The sequence below is a fragment of the Patiria miniata genome, unplaced genomic scaffold, assembly GCF_015706575.1.
Source record: "Patiria miniata isolate m_02_andy unplaced genomic scaffold, ASM1570657v1 HiC_scaffold_22, whole genome shotgun sequence".
NCBI classification, from domain to species: domain Eukaryota; kingdom Metazoa; phylum Echinodermata; class Asteroidea; order Valvatida; family Asterinidae; genus Patiria; species Patiria miniata.
The window spans coordinates 4,748,518-4,764,751 of NW_024037061.1; the positions used below are offsets into that span (position 1 = coordinate 4,748,518).

Below are 16,234 nucleotides of genomic sequence, written 5' to 3' on the forward strand. Positions count from 1 at the left end.
GCATAATTACAATTATCCAAAGTACAATGCAAATGCAATTATCCACAGAAAGACCGTGGAGCAGGGAACGTGCAGAATCAATTGACCATGAAATATATTGACGTTGTGCAATAGGAACAAAGGAAGCCAGCTGTTCTCTGAACGGACTACACAAAAGCGAGAGTAGATATACTTGATAGTATTGCTGAATTCCATCTATCGACTTGCACTTTTGCCCAAGCAATCATAGGTAATGTAGAGAAGAGGATGATGGATTTTTGTCGGTTTAAAATTTTTTAGGTCGTTGTGTTGCATTGGTTTTGATATTTAAAGTAATAAACGAACAACCAGCAGATGGTACGTTATGAAATTAACAAAGCGTTTTCAAGGTCATGAAATTTCTGTTGCAGGAAACTTTATGTTTATCGTTCAACTGCGAAAATTATCAAATGAAGTATCCTTGAGGTAGAAAGCAATTTGCATAATTTGTTGACGTCATAACGAACATGTGTTACATACGGTGGTGCAAATGAATTATCATCTCTGCTTGTATAATGCACGGCATTGTGCTGGTATGTAATTACTGTGACAAGCATTGGCAGCGTGGTGCGGTGAGAATCTATCAACCTATTGTGGATATTGAAGTTCAGAACATGGCTGTGTAATACTAAGACCAACTTGAAGCAACAATACCAACCCGTGGTTTAACAGACTGACCTGGTACCATGCTGAGGAATATTTTCAAGGTAAGTATGTAGGGGTTTCCACCATTTTACTTTATTTTTTATCAAGTTGTCACCGCTGCAGGAATATTCTACACTTCTGCTGATTAAAAGCTTTATCAACATTCAAATAATGCAATCCAGAGGACTACACAGTAATATGGCGGAAATATTATTGTTTCATAAATTGTAAAGAAGGAAAGGGCTTTATCTATCTGAGGCTTTAAGTGTGGATAAATGGAGAAATTAACAAATTGATGTATTTCTGAGACGATATTTTGTCGTAGTTGGTATTAATCTGACATTTACTTCATGTAGGGTCGGTTTAAGAGAAAGCACAACGAGGCCACCCCTCTGAAAACCTTGGAGTTGCCCCACCCCTCCTACGACAACAATAAAGAAAGAGGAACCGTCCACTTGAAGAGGGAGGTTGGCCTAGTGCGAGGGGTGTCTCTGATCGTAGGGGCGATGATTGGATCAGGGATCTTCATCTCACCCAAAGGAGTCCTCGTCGGAGCTCACAGTGTGGGAATGAGTCTGATTATCTGGGTCGTCTGCGGCGTCGTATCAATTTTGGGTGAGACGCAATCGTTCAATTTCTTCTTAGTCCTTCCAATTCGTCCACATCCACCCCTTGTCTGTCATAGATATGTTATCTACTCCTTACTGTTAGTTACTATACGCAAGATGGATATTTCTTCTTGACTTTTTCCTGGTTTCATTTTGCTCAAGACTAGCAATCCGTCTGTCCGTCGTGATGTTTATTTTGTTCGTTGGTCTGTCTCCACTCTACGTTTCACATACAATGAGGTGGAGTGAGAGGGCAATATTTTTGTGTTGCTGGGATATGCCATAATTAACTTTAAACTATTAAAATAATTAACTATACACCCTCTGAAATACTTGCAACGCATAAGGGTCTATTACAATTGATCGTTTCAAATAACACCATTCATAGTCCGCTGACAATGTGTGCGCTATAGGGGTATCACATCTGATTGGAGATCCATGCATGCAGGAGTTTTTTAGGGGACACGACTAGGCCCTATTGTGTTGTCTGCTGTCATCAACGATGCCTGTCAAAATTCCAATGACCAAATACACCACTGGAAATACGTAGACGATTTGAGCTTGGTTGAAACTCGCCTCGCCCATGAACAACCCAGTCTTCAAGAGACCGTTTATACCCTGAGACCGTAGGCCAGAAATCCTATCTTGCCTAGAAAATTAAGTCCGTTCAAGATTTTTTGTGGCAACAAAAAAATGCTTGTTCGTTGTCAATTCGAGGGTGCTGAATTCAATTCTTTCTGTTGCCAAGCTATCAGGTGGCAGGTTTAAGCACAGTCTTCGTTGGAAGTGTTATACCAAAAAATCCTCTTTTGGGGGCCTCTGACAATACATTCCCTTAAGGATCTCGGCAATGGCCCCTCCGATTTCAATGCAGATTGTCACCAACTTGGAATACTTAATGATAAATAACTGTCAAAATTGTACGCTCATAGCCAAAGGGATTTCATAATAACAATACTAATGCAAAACAAATGCTTTGACATACTGTGTATCTGTGTGCAATGTTTTATTACATGTACATGTACCACCTGTTTTTTTTAGGCATTACTGATTTTATATCCATAAGGAATACCACACTGTATCCATGAATGTAAATGACTGAATTACATGTCACTAAATAGTCTTTGATGCAAAAAAATTCATAATTAAAGTTTATTGTTGTTTTGTTAATTAAGTAGGAAATTATTCAGCAAATACATGCAACGCTTTGGTCATATTCAGTACGTGTTGTATGCTTACACAGTATTTTTCCAAAGTATCACTGAAATGTTCCATGTGATGCTGAAAGATAACTTAATTATGTCGTCTATCCAAACTAGAGATTTGCGTTTGTTATTACAAACGCAGAGTGGTCGGGTAGAAAATTATTTTATGAAACACTGTCCACTTAAGTCATGAATATTTTTGTGTAAGAGCTAAGGATCTGGAAATTAATTCCTTTCCAGGACAATCAATTATTTTGTTTAAAAAAGGCATCTTTAAAGGTGTAATACATTTCAGTAAACATTCCTTAGTGCACATACAAGTTATTTCTGGCTTGATAACGTCATTAGTCAAAAGCGGGAATTGAATACTGATTTAGTTCGGAGTGGATGTTCAATGTGAAGTTAAATAACGTATGAAAACTTGGAAAATATAAGTGTATATATTCATAACACCGAACTTCCGGTTTAATGACGTCACAGTATTTGGAAGCAAAATGAGAACATTGTAATGGTATCGTTATTTGGGCTAAGATATACGACATGGATCAAATGATAAAATTGAATTTAAAATATGATTGTTGGCAAATTGTCATAGAAGTAACTTCCGGTCTGATAACGTCATGAAATTGAAACCTTCCCATGTTATCTGTGGTTAATCAAAGAATATCAAGGGGCGATTTGGTAAAATTTGAACTTTAGGTTTTAAAATTAAAGAAAGCAAACACTATTCTATGTGCCGCTAGGGGGCGCCCTTTCCGATGATGACGTCATCACACTGTTTGTGTGTCTAGCATTCCTCACTAAACACTTTCATAATATATATGTCTGTAGAAAATGCTTCCGCTTTTGAGTTATATTCAGTTTTTATTGCACTTCCGGTAATACCGGAAGTAAAGGTCAGGCGGTTTTGTGTCTGGGAACACGAAATGTTTCTCATGAATACAATCAATAATACAGTCTCATGAAAAAACGAACACGATATTCTATTTAGTTCAAAAGGTATAACGCAAACTATGTTGTCAAACTTTGCCCTTAAATCGCTCGTATTTTATATCTGATGACGTCATGATGACGAAATAAAATTTACAACATCTTCGAAACATGTATAAGCTCACACAAGGTTTTGTGATCATACCGTAAACCATTCGGAAGAAATTGTGCTTCGTTTTGATTTCAGGCTAACGCCTTCATTTTAAATTCACCTAACTTTGACCTTCCGGTAGACCCGGAAGTAAAGGTCAAGCGAGTTTACGTACACGACAAAAAATGTTTATCAGTTAATGGTCTATCTGATTAGAAGGTGGGAACATAATTGATTACTTTCTTCAAGAGTTATAGGTGAAAGAAGATCGTCAGTTTTTTAACAAAAATCGCTTGTAATTTGACATCCGATGACGTCATAATGACGTCAGAGTAATATGCACCACTTAGGATGAGGGTCGATATATATTGAAAGTTTCAAGTTCCTATCATAAACCGTTTGGAGAAAACCCCCGGAAACGTGCCGTACGGAAAAAAAAAGAAAGAAAGATTAATCGTAACAGTTCCAAAGAGTGGTCGGGTTGTGCCCGACCACTCAATAAAAACAAACTGTCTAAAACTTGAATTCCAAAGATTGTTTATCGATGGGAAATAATTACAAATGTATGTAATAATACAACATTTTTTCTAGTCATTATTATTCTCAAATGCAGAGCTAAAAATGCTCTTTGTAGATGACCGAATTACATCATTAACCCAACATGAAGTATTTTGATGCCAAAAGTTTCATAATTGTAAGGGTTTCACGGTATATAAAGCATCAAATTATGCAAAATTTAACGCTTTGGCTATATTATGCATTGTTTATATGCGGACAAGTTGGTTTTTCAAGTCATCACTGAACTTCCTACTAATTAATGTGAATCTGAAAGACTATTGCAGATTACTAAATTACATCGTTAACCTAAAATGAACCGAAAGATTTCATGGTAATTAATTAAGCAGGTATGCAATGCTTTTTCAAGACATTATTTAGTTTTTTCTCTTACATTTTGAGCCAGACAAACTATTTGTAGATGATTGGATTGCCATTAGCCTAAAATAAACTCTTTAAAACTGGAACTTGGGTGACCAATACCAATCGACGGATGAAATAGCCTTCATGAAAGTCATGATTACAGTTCACATTTCTACCATCTTGACCAAGCTGATTAAATACTAATACATGTTGCCGTGCATGTAGTTACAGGTGGTGTTAGCCAACTAATAGAAAAACATGGCTGATCATTGCTGACAAATACATGTATATGTATACCTTTGATACATGCTTATAGACAGGAGCATAAGACAGTGTCTTTTAAAGATAAATGTCACTTTCATCACCATCGCTGGGCAGGCATCCAAAGTCTGAGAAGTGGTGTTCCCGCAATCAGATCAAGGCAAGGCAATTCCCTAGCCAGACAGGAGCAATTTCGTGAGGTGCAGTTCCTTTATATACTTGCAGCAAATATTCTGGAGGACACAAGGAGGAGCCACACGCAATGATCATCCACTGGAATATATGGTTTCTCCTCCCATCTGCCAACCATGTTCAACTGAACCGGGAGTCACATTGCAGAACCTGATGAGATGAGGAAGAGAAAGTTGAAATATTCTGTAATTAATTGGAGGACTGGATTTAGGACAATAAAAATGAAACAAATTTAATGTTGAGTGTGGGACTTGTACTTGGGTCAGTGGAAATGGAGGCCAGCGTTTTCCCTTGGAGCTACTCATTTGCTCGGTTTAAAACATAAATTGATAATCTTGAGTGACAAAGACACTCATGCGCATACATTTGCATGTTAAGAGAGATTACCGGCACAACAGCGGAAACTTTGAGGGACCATAAGATCCTCAACCAGCCGAACTCCAACGCTAGGGTTTGTTGGAATCTGTTAGGATGAGTACTGCACTTGTAAACAGATTGTGCTTTACTTTAAATATGGCGTATCTCAAATACCAACTGTTTATCTGCACAGATTGCCATATTATTATTATTAATGGTTTATTCTATTAAACTTTCACGGCCATAAGGCCGAATTGCAGTTTAATTTACACACATTAAAAATCGTTATATATTAAAATTACAGGGAATTACATCGTGTAAAAGATACATTAAAAAGGTAAATCACAACAAAATACACACAAGTAATACACATTAAAATCATTCAAATCCGACTGCGTAAAATACGCAGTCGCAGTCCCCCCACAGAGATGGCCGTCATTGAGTGAGCTCTATACGTTTATAAATACCCAACTTACTTCATGTAATAAGTTAACCAGAAACTGTGACCAACAACGAGTTCCTTCATCAACTCAGGAAAAAGAGGTCACATATCTTTGTTAATCAGATCAGTTAAGTAGGGAATAGAGCTACATTTGTACCTGTTAGTCCTACAGCGTATTGTGCTGAGCTGATCATTGTTCCTTAACCCATTGTTCCTAATCGGGGGCAGCCAGTCTCTGAATTTGTGGGAAGTGAGTAGTGATTTGCCAAACACGGAACACAATTGTTCTCTGCGGCGGGAAAGTGGGAGAACATTGAGTTGGGAACATATTTCACTGTATGATCTAATGAGACAATATTCATAAGACAAAATGATACGAAAAGCCCTGCGTTGTAATTTTTCTAGACATTCCTCTTGCTTTTTTGATAAACATGAGTGCCAGACATGGTGATGGGATTTGCAAGGATGAGGAAATCAGCCATCATTCTGACCTTTTAATGTCTTTCAGCTATCAAAATTTTGAGTAAGAGTTAAAACATAAGTAATCACTCAGTTTTTGACCCAGTTTCCATTTAAAAGAACAGTCATGTTTAGAGACTGTTATGCCTATAGCAGGATCAATCTAGCTGGAGTTACCTCAGCCCTATATATTTTATCATTGGGTTGCAGCCCTATATATATTATCAATGGGTTGTCATCACCCAATGATAAAACATTAATATAGGGCTGATATAACTCCAGCTAGGATCAATCACCTTTTTGGTTTGGAATCGTAGAGACATGACAGATAGTTCCCTAATTATAAAATGCCATGTTGCTTAATTTTGTGGAAAGAGAGCATGGTTTTGAATTAGCTTGAGTAACTCCAGCTGACATGCTGATGAGCATGTAAGCAGGAGTTACTCAAGCTATAGTTTTGAATTATGAATGACATTGTACGGACTTGTATTTGTAAAACAAAAACATGATTGATATTTATTAGAGGTGTCTTAAATTTAACTACACAATGCCAAAAAGTACTCGCCTACCCATCCTACTAATAGCAAAAACAATATTTTTCTTAGCCAAAGTCATAAAACCGCCTTTACAATCTATATTTTACGACATGAAAACCCATCTGGCCTGTGGTCTGGTACTGGCATGACTGGTTCTACTACTAGACGGTAGACTTGTAAACATGGTGGTTTTTAACCGCCCGTATTTACGGGCATGACGGGCCTAGGCCTGGGCATACTCGGCCTTGTTTTCTTGGACAATCTCTCTCTCCTTTCGAACCAACTCTTCAAAAGGTTCGTCTCTGTAAACGGTTAAGTTACACCGGTTTCTTCACAAACTCGGCTCGTCCTGTTCACGGGCGCCGCCATGTTCCGTCCTTGCCCTTCTCGTACCCCGGTGAAACAACACGATTTCCTAAATCGGCTACGAAGAGCTGATTCGAGGTTGCAACTACTGCCCTCTATCGGCGGTTCAACGAAACCGTTACAGATGCGACGGGAAATGTGCAATTTTCAACCTTGATTATCACATTAACCTGCCGGGTTTTCTGCTGGCAACATCCAAAATATTAATCCGTGGCACAAAAGGAGTTCATTAGGAAAGAAAGTAAGTTGCCACCAAAAACTCCGAACGATTCTGCACACTACGATTTCTGGTCCACGGTCTACCTAGTTCAGTGGTCACAAAACAGCAATATGTCTCACAACCCTACAAAATGCACCACTATGGAAATCAATTTCATGAAGAGCCCCCCAGCATCGCCTGTTATTTACATCAACGATGACGTCCTTGAACAATCACAAACTCTCAAACTGCTAGGGTTACACATCCAGCAACACCTTAAATGGGACACTCACATTAATCAAACACTTCAACGCGCCAATGGCCGTTTTCACATGTTGCGTGCCGTAAAAGGTCACGGTCTGCCAATTGAAGATTTAATTACTGTCTATAAAGGGTACATCCGCCCCCATGCAGTTCCTGTCTGGAATGGTGCAATTTCAAATCACCAACAAAACCAACTGGAAAAAATACAAAAGCGTGTCCTCAAATTAACTCTAGGTGCCGAATACAATGATTACATTAGTGCACTTATTCAGTTAAATTAGAAACATTGACTGACCGTCGTAGATCACTGTGCCTTGGATTTGCTAGAAACTTGATGTGTAATGAGAACATGGCGCATCTTATCCCACAACCTCAAACGAGTAAAGTGTTACGCCGGTCCAAACTAGTGTCTGAACCAAGATGCAAAACAAATAGATTCAGAAATAGTGCAATCCCGTACTTAATCCGATTAATTAATTCCATGACTTAATTGTGCTTTGGTAAAAATAACTTTTGACAGCAGCTCATGTTTTGAGATTTTTATTTATTGTACACGGTGTCTGAGATTTTTAAATGTTAAAGGATAATTTGGATTTTTAAAGTTCCTCATCCTAATATCCCAAATTATATTTCAAATTTTACTGTGGATTCCCATTCCCTTCCCGAATAATATAGCCTTTCCCTTCCCACCATATGTCCTTTTCCCTTACCACTCACCCAATTTCTTACTGCATCTTAATGTGTTAAACAAATAATTGTTGATTTGCTATTTTATCAATTATGGGGTCCTTAAATTTAGCTTTATCATTTCTTAATAGTATAATTGTAATGATTACTTTTTGGTATTTTTAAATTAATGCATTCTTTATATATATTGTTAAAGCTTCACACAATTCCGCTACAGGTGGCGAGAAAGCTGATTTAATAGACCATTTAGCTATCTATCTATCTATATATCTATCTATCAAAGACGAATATTCCAAACCTATATACTGGAGTTTCAGTTCTGTGGCTATAACACTTTCGAGAAAACTGGGACAAACCAGGCACAACCTTTGGATCGCAAATTCGAAACTAGAAGTGTCAGTAGAACTCTCTTTTAAAGAATCAGTCAATATTGACTGATCCTTGAAAATCATCTAGATGATTTCTTCTATGGCAGCAAACTAGACGGAATCATTTTGCGGGCCGTTTAGTAAGCTTTTTGATAATAATAAGGTTAGTTTCTTTTGGGATAAATGCAAATGCTCCTATATGCCCTTATTACAATTAAAAGTCAAGGTCAAGATAAATATTAAGAGCATTGTCATTGAAAGACAAGTCTCTTTTTTTCTGTACATAGCGGCAATGTGCTACGCCGAGTTAGGCACATTCGTCCCTAAATCCGGCGGTACTTACCAATACGTCTTACTCGCCTATGGTGATCTAGCTGGCTTCGTGGTTTCTTGGTTCCTCGTTATCCTAAGTCCGAGTTCTACCGCCCTAGCTGCCTTGACACTTGGTACCTATATATCTGATTACGTCATCGCAGGAGACTGCCCTTCCAGGGAAGCAGTCCAGCTCTTTGCGATACTGACTACATGTGAGTTTTATTTTAGAAAATCATTTAACAGATGATATAAAAGTGGGTCGAATCACGGATCCTGTCAGAGAGTGACTCTTACCCTCAAATTATTTTATACCTCAGAGTACCGATTTAATAATAATAATACCATTCTGCGTTTCAAACCAAGCACTGTTTCAAAATCAGTTTTCCCTAGGGACTATTCTGATTTTGTTAGCTTCTTGATTTGTGTTGATTTTGTTTTAATGGAGAAGATAGAGTTGATACATTGCAGCAACCCCTGAGGTGCGCAGATGTACAGTGTACTAATGTTCCACTATGACTCGCACGAGTAGATGTCTTAGGCATTCCTTGTAACAGAATAAATTGAAATAACAAACGTGACAAGGCATTCCTGGTTAAAATGATCCCAGAGAGCACATATTTTATTCACTTGATTAAGATTGACTACTAAATGGAAACTAGGGTAGGTTCGCGGTGACACCATGTGGAATATCTCTTTTGGGAAGATATGTGGTTCTGAAAAGAGCTGGTTGGTTCTGAAAAGAGCTGGTTTGTTTGTTGCCAAAAACCTTTATTAGTTTACACTACACCATGCAAAGTTTCAAAACTAATTATTCAATGAAAGTCTTTTCTTTTAAGCCTATCTGGTCTACACAATCTGCCGGATTTTGTCCATTCAATGGTGTTATATTATATGCAGGGTATTCCTATTGCACTAACTCTGCAAAGTTATTAAGTTACATTTAGTCAGTGAGTACAATTAGTCAGTGAGTCAGTTAGTGAGTCGATCGGTCAATGAGACAGGAGCAATGACCTAGGATCAGTGAAAACACCTTAAAGATGCTTGATTACTAAAAGCGAAGAGTACTTTTATGCAAGTAACGACCCATTGGTGTAATCTGACTAACGTCTAATTATTTTGATTGCTTCTTAGTGCTCATGTTATTTATCAACTGTATCAGTGTTCGTTACGCAAGTGGACTGGCTGTGGTCTTCTCCAGTGGAAAGGTCATCGCCCTTGTTATTATCATTGTGACAGGGATCTTCAAATTATGCAAAGGTATACTGTTTTTGCCAGGGGTGTCAATCGCTTCTCAAAAGTGTGTGTGGGGGGGGGGGGGGGACATACCTTGATCAGAAATAATGCAAGCGCGAAGTGCGAAGCCCCTACAGCGTGGGGTTCGTTTCAGAATAAACCAAATGCTCTATGGTGCGATATGATTCAATTTCTGACCACTTTAACCAATATTTTCTTAGCAAAAGATGCATTGTAGTACATAATAGAGCCCTGAAAATGAGGCACGAGTTCAAAAATCTGGGGGGGGGGGTACATTTGATATTATGTCCCCCACCCTTCAAAAAGTGGGGGGGGGGGGGAACATGTCTCCCCCCCCCCCCGGATTGACGCCCATGGTTTTTGCCACTATTTGAAGGTATGAAAACACCACCTGATTCTGTTTCGATGTATGTTTTTTTAACTTGTTGTAGCATTGACATTTCAAGTGGCTTCAACTTAGCACACGATTTTGTAAAATATGACCACTGCTATACTGGAACGTGGTGAACCTTTTAACCACACTTGTAAGGTAAACATGTGAATTTCTATTTCAGGTCAAACACAATATCTAGATCCTTCCACATCCTTCGCTGGCTCCAACACGCATCTTGAGGGATATGGCATTGCGCTGTATTATGGTTTCTACGCTTATGGCGGTTGGTAAGTAGACATATGTTGTGAATATAATAGAAACCATTACGTCCCGGGAATCAATTACGCCTTTATAACTTTAATCTTGATTTAACATAAGTTCTCTGTGCTCGATGGCTCCTCATGTGTCATTATTGTGATGTTCTATAGGACTGGACCTGACATTATCCATAGAACCTCTTTCTGTTAGACGTTCTGTTGCTTATCTTAGCCTGTTGATATATATATTATCATGGCATGTGCTGAGAAGGTCTCTCACTTGTTGTTAGATGTACGATCATGTTTGCACATTCTGTCAATATGACATATTTCATTTTAACCCATTAACAGGGACATTCTCAACAATCTCTCAGAGGAAATCGAGAATCCCGCAAGGTAGGGGCCAATATACCTGTTCTGTGTTGTACCAGTACATAATATGCACCCTATGGTCACCGTCCTCTTTGTTGTTGTGTTTGCGTTTTTGTTTGCTTGTTGGGTTGTTTATTTGTTTGTTTGGTTTTGGGTGTTTTTTTGTCGGCTGGAATTGCATATAATTATGCTGTCGCCTTGGAAACCAAATTAATTCACATCAATTATTGTCTGGTCATCTCCAATCTTTCCAGGAATCTACCCCTGTCCATTTGCATTGCTGTGCCCAGCGTAGTCGTCATATACTTGCTTACCAACATCGCTTACTTCACTACACTCTCACCAGATGAAGTATTGGCATCAAGTGCGGTGGCAGTGGTAGGTTTATAGCATTAGTGGCTCTCAGCAAGTAAAATGCTTGAGAGCATTCTTTTGTACCATAAGCTGCCGGTCTTAGTTTAACTGTGACGCCTCTAATGTGATAGGGACAATTATTAATAGTTTGTGAAAGAGTAACAAGTTTATCAACATACATGTAATCACGTTTCGGAATAAACCGTCCTCAGATCTGACAGCGGGTGTAAACCGTGTCTCCGATACGTTTTAAATTATATAGACCTATATGCATTTTTGTGTGAACATTACATTTTGCACCTTTTTCTTTGTTGTAGAGTTTTGCAGAGCGAACCTTGGGACCCATGTCATGGGTCATTCCTGTAGGAGTATGTATATCTACAGCTGGTAATATCCTTGGAGGTTTCCTTGCATCTTCAAGGTACTACAGCACATTCTCTTACAGGGTGAGTCAAAAAAGTGGAACCCAAACCATAAAAATACTTTTTCATATTTAAAAAAAAATATGTAGCACCAAAAATAATAATGACCGGAAAGCCAATTTCATAAGCTACTTTAAGATGAACAAATTACTGAAATTGCTTAATCCGTTCAAAGAATATAACCATTTCGACAAAAACATACGATTTCAAGACTCGTCGTCACAATTGTGTTCATACATCACCAGCGATAAAACCTCAGTTTTAAAGTTAAAAATATTCAACAAAGTCCTTTTGGAAGGCCCGTCTTTAAAAAAAAGGTGTATTTTATAAATCATATTGTTGGCCTAATCAGGGTTGTTAAAAAGATATTGTGTACTACAGTTGTTGACAGTAGTATTCTGTGTCATTTTCTTTGTTGTTCCAAATAGTCAGAATACACACTTTTTGTTTGGACGAAACAGGTCATGCAATTGCAATTAAATGGTGATATTGTTTTGAACGGATTGAGCAATTTCAGTAATTTGTTCACATTAAAGTAGCTCATGAAATTGGCTTTCCAGTCATTGTTTTTAGTACTACATGTTTCTTTTTAAAATGATTTTTTTTGGGGGGGGGGGGTTGGGTTCCGCTTTCTTTGACTCATCGTGTATTCAGAGAGGCGTTATACTCTTTACAAGACTATCCTAAACAATGTAAGAAAACGGAATGTTTATACGATAAAACCGTCGGCACTTTACTTAGTTATGCATGACTGTCCTGAAACTCTTTCTTCCCGGCCCCCAAGAAGGTTTTGAAGTTAGAGTTGAAGATCTTCATCCCATTCCTCCAATACGTTTCATTCAGAATAACATATGCTGCTGGAAGGGAAGGTCATATGTTGAAGGTTCTGTCCATGATAAATGTGAAGCTACTGACCCCACTACCTGCAGTTATTCTTAAGGTGAGTAGTTTTACTAGCTCCCCAGTTTCAGTAAAGTTTCATGGTATATTTGTTAACCTTTTACTTTCTGAGTGTCAATCAAACGAGCGTGAAAAAAACCTCTGTAGCTACAGTATTAGAGGTGTATCATGTCACAGTGTGCATTTTTCATCCGCATGAAGAAGTTAGAAATAAGTAGGCACTATAGACCTACATTAATGAGGAAACAGATAACTCTTATTCGCATCTTCTGGGATCTTGCAACTGGATTTAGTTGCTAACGAACGTAAAAAAGGTGTGCGGCGGGCACGCTATATTGAAACAACCTCCGATTTCAGTTTTACTTCCAAACGATACCATTTCCGGCGGAATAATCTCACATAGTATTTGTCCTATCTTCACTGTGAGCTAGGTTTCTATCAAATGGTAGATACTTTTCCGAGTAATTGCAAATGATTTACGTGGCATAAATAGTATAAGACTTGAATCAAATACGCCTAAGTAATAATTTACCAGCGGGATGCTTAGCTGGGTGTCTCACCAAATGATCAGTGCGCCCTCAATTGACGTAATTTTTTTGTCCGGTTTCGAAATGCATATTCATATTGTACGAATTCGTACGATTGACGGTTAAAAGGTCATTTTGGCACATTTTTCATCATCAACGTTGTATGTTTTGCCTAACAGCGATACATTGTGGAATATTTTTCATATAGATAATGTCGTAGTATATTAAACTATTCAAAGTCTGTAAGAAACAAATTTGCACAAAAAAGCAGAATGAAACAAATCGTTGTTTTTTTTCACGTGCGAGGCTTGACTTCAGAGGTTAAGACAGTGAAATCGGGGAATATATACAACCATGGCGCTTTATGATAGCGAAGTCTCTTCCTAAACCCTTGCGTTTTGTGTTTCCACACACGTCTTATATAGGCATTTTACACACACAAAACACGTGACACACAGACATCAGACAACAACAGACAGACAACAGACAGACATCGTAGGTCCTTTTTATATAGGATAGTACTGCAGGAAATTGTTTGGCAGAACAATCTCCGGATCATTTCGTAGGCTATAATTTCATTACCCATCCCTTTTTGTAACACACATCAATCATTTCCCACAGGGCATCTTGGTGATTATATTCATACTCCTAGGAGACTTCGATTCCATCATTGTCTTTAATGGGTTCGTGGCGTGGATTTTCCACCTTGCTGCTTTCACGTCTCTCATCGTGCTGCGATTCAAGTTCCCGGATAAACCCAGTCCATTCAAAGCAAGTGCTCTCATAATTATCGTATCTTTAACTCATAATTATATACATCTAAGGTTTGGTGTCAGAAATGGGATTTTCAAGTTAATATTTTTTTCAAATGAGACAAATGTGATAGAGATTTTTGACTTCCATTTTTTGGGAAGAGAAAAAAATGTGGGGTTGCAGAACAGATATTAAACCTCTACAGCTAAGCCTTCCAATGTCATGAACCTAAGAATGGCTATATTTATCATCTCGGTCATTACTTTCAAGGTCAACATTCTGGTTTCCATTCTTGCCACACTTGCTTCAATCTTCATGGTTCTGGCGCCATTAATTTCCGATCCCTCCTGGGAGTACCTGTACGCCCTGGTAGTACTGGCCATAGGTCTTGTGGTCTACCTCGTGTTCGTCTGGAAGAAAAGACAGCTACCATTCATGGGTAAGAAATGCTGATTATGTGGCTTCGAAACAATATAAACATAAATAACATTTTAGCATTGAATATGTATTGTCGAAAATTCTTAGAACCATGTCATTTATTTATTTTTAAATACTATATCAAATACTCTTAATTTTACAGTTTGACCAAATAATTACGTTTTTATCATGACACTTTTTTATTCATTCCTTGTTATACCTCTTCTCCCATTGGTCCTGATAAGATTATGATTCGCTTTCTATTCTCAGATCACATGACACTGTTTCTGCAGAAGCTCCTTCTGGTCACGCCGTGCACTGAGGATTCTAGCATTCACGAATAAATGAAAACATCATCGGGTCATTTAACAGAAATTGTCATTTTTACAAAGAAGCTTGTCAATACTTTACAATATTTGCTGTAAAATTAGCAATGCAGACTTACGTGTTCTGTCAGTATAATTGTGGTTTTAACGTCAAACGTACGGAAAGAGTAATTGTGTATAAATTAGTTATCTTCATCTGTCATAACGGATCGTTTCAATTTGTGAGTTAAGGTTCAGCTTGTTATTTTATATAACGCCTTGTGAAACGGTTTTTCGTGTTGTGAACAACATTGGTACGTTAAAGAGCATTAGGCCTACAATGTCTTCGCAAAAGCACACTATTGTAATGCATGATGCTACTGTATATTTCACATATTTATTTACAATACACTTTATTAACAAAGCATTATAATTATTTACAAGAGGTTATAGGCCTAATGACAACAACAGAACATTGAAGTATACACAATAACTCAAAGAACGGGAGGTTAGCATGCAAACCCTTGAGTCTCACAAGGGTACGTGGGGGCCTTCAGCACCCACGGTGCCCCCTGGCCCAAGGATCCACCATTGTAGACTCCGTTTGCCAGGGTCTTACGACGTACGAGTGTAACACTATACCCTGGCTAGCAAGGATGGGGATACCGCACTAAAGTAAAACACCGAGGTGGTGCAGCTTGTCTAGTAAACCCTCTTCCCCGCCCCCAAATTGCAACCAAACCCTAGTGTATGACTGTGTTTGGGTGTGCGCCCTCTCGTGAGCACATTCTTCCACTGTTGCTTTCAATGACACTATTATTATGAAAGCCGTCTATTTGATTGTAATGTAAATAAAAGCAGATATACAACAGACTAATGTGTTTCTCGTTTCTTCGTACAAGTTGCGGTTTTCAGATGTTTATTTCTGCAGCATGTGTTAGTATCGGCAACGATGTAGTAGGGCCCCTCCTATCCGCTCCGTTCACAAGTACCCCCTCACCTGCAAAGAAAGTACAGTTGGGGGTGACCGAACGACGCCATCTTGCCTCACTGCAATATTTTGCCACGAAGCGCTGCCACTGCGTGTACATAGTACAAATCCCTTGGTGTACGTGCGTCACACTCAAGGAATGTTGCGTGCGCGTCAACCAGCGAAATGCATGTGTCCCTTCCCATGGGACGTCGTTGCTTTTGTTGTTGGCGCACGGAGCCCATACGAGAACGGAAATCCACTTTTAGGTTATTTACGTACCAAACTAGTTAGCGATGTTAACAATGCCATGGAAAGCCCGATAAGCGTTCGCGTTGTACATGTACACGGTTGTCGTTACACACAATACTGGAATTTGTATGCTTGTGGAGTAATGTCTTTGTTCTCG

The 16,234-nt window shown here is 38.5% G+C and overlaps 1 protein-coding gene across 1 annotated transcript; it reads left to right on the plus strand.

Moving 5' to 3' along the window:
- The first annotated feature begins 520 nt into the window (after positions 1-520).
- LOC119730903 (b(0,+)-type amino acid transporter 1-like) lies at positions 521-15,707 on the plus strand. Its single transcript, XM_038203967.1, has 11 exons — positions 521-725; positions 1,020-1,278; positions 8,894-9,133; positions 10,053-10,178; positions 10,730-10,835; positions 11,157-11,201; positions 11,432-11,555; positions 11,849-11,952; positions 12,797-12,893; positions 14,002-14,572; positions 14,821-15,707. Exons 1-10 carry the CDS (start codon positions 705-707, stop codon positions 14,326-14,328), a joined length of 1,449 nt encoding a protein of 482 aa, XP_038059895.1. The 5' UTR covers positions 521-704; the 3' UTR covers positions 14,329-14,572; positions 14,821-15,707.
- The last annotated feature ends 527 nt before the right edge of the window (positions 15,708-16,234 follow it).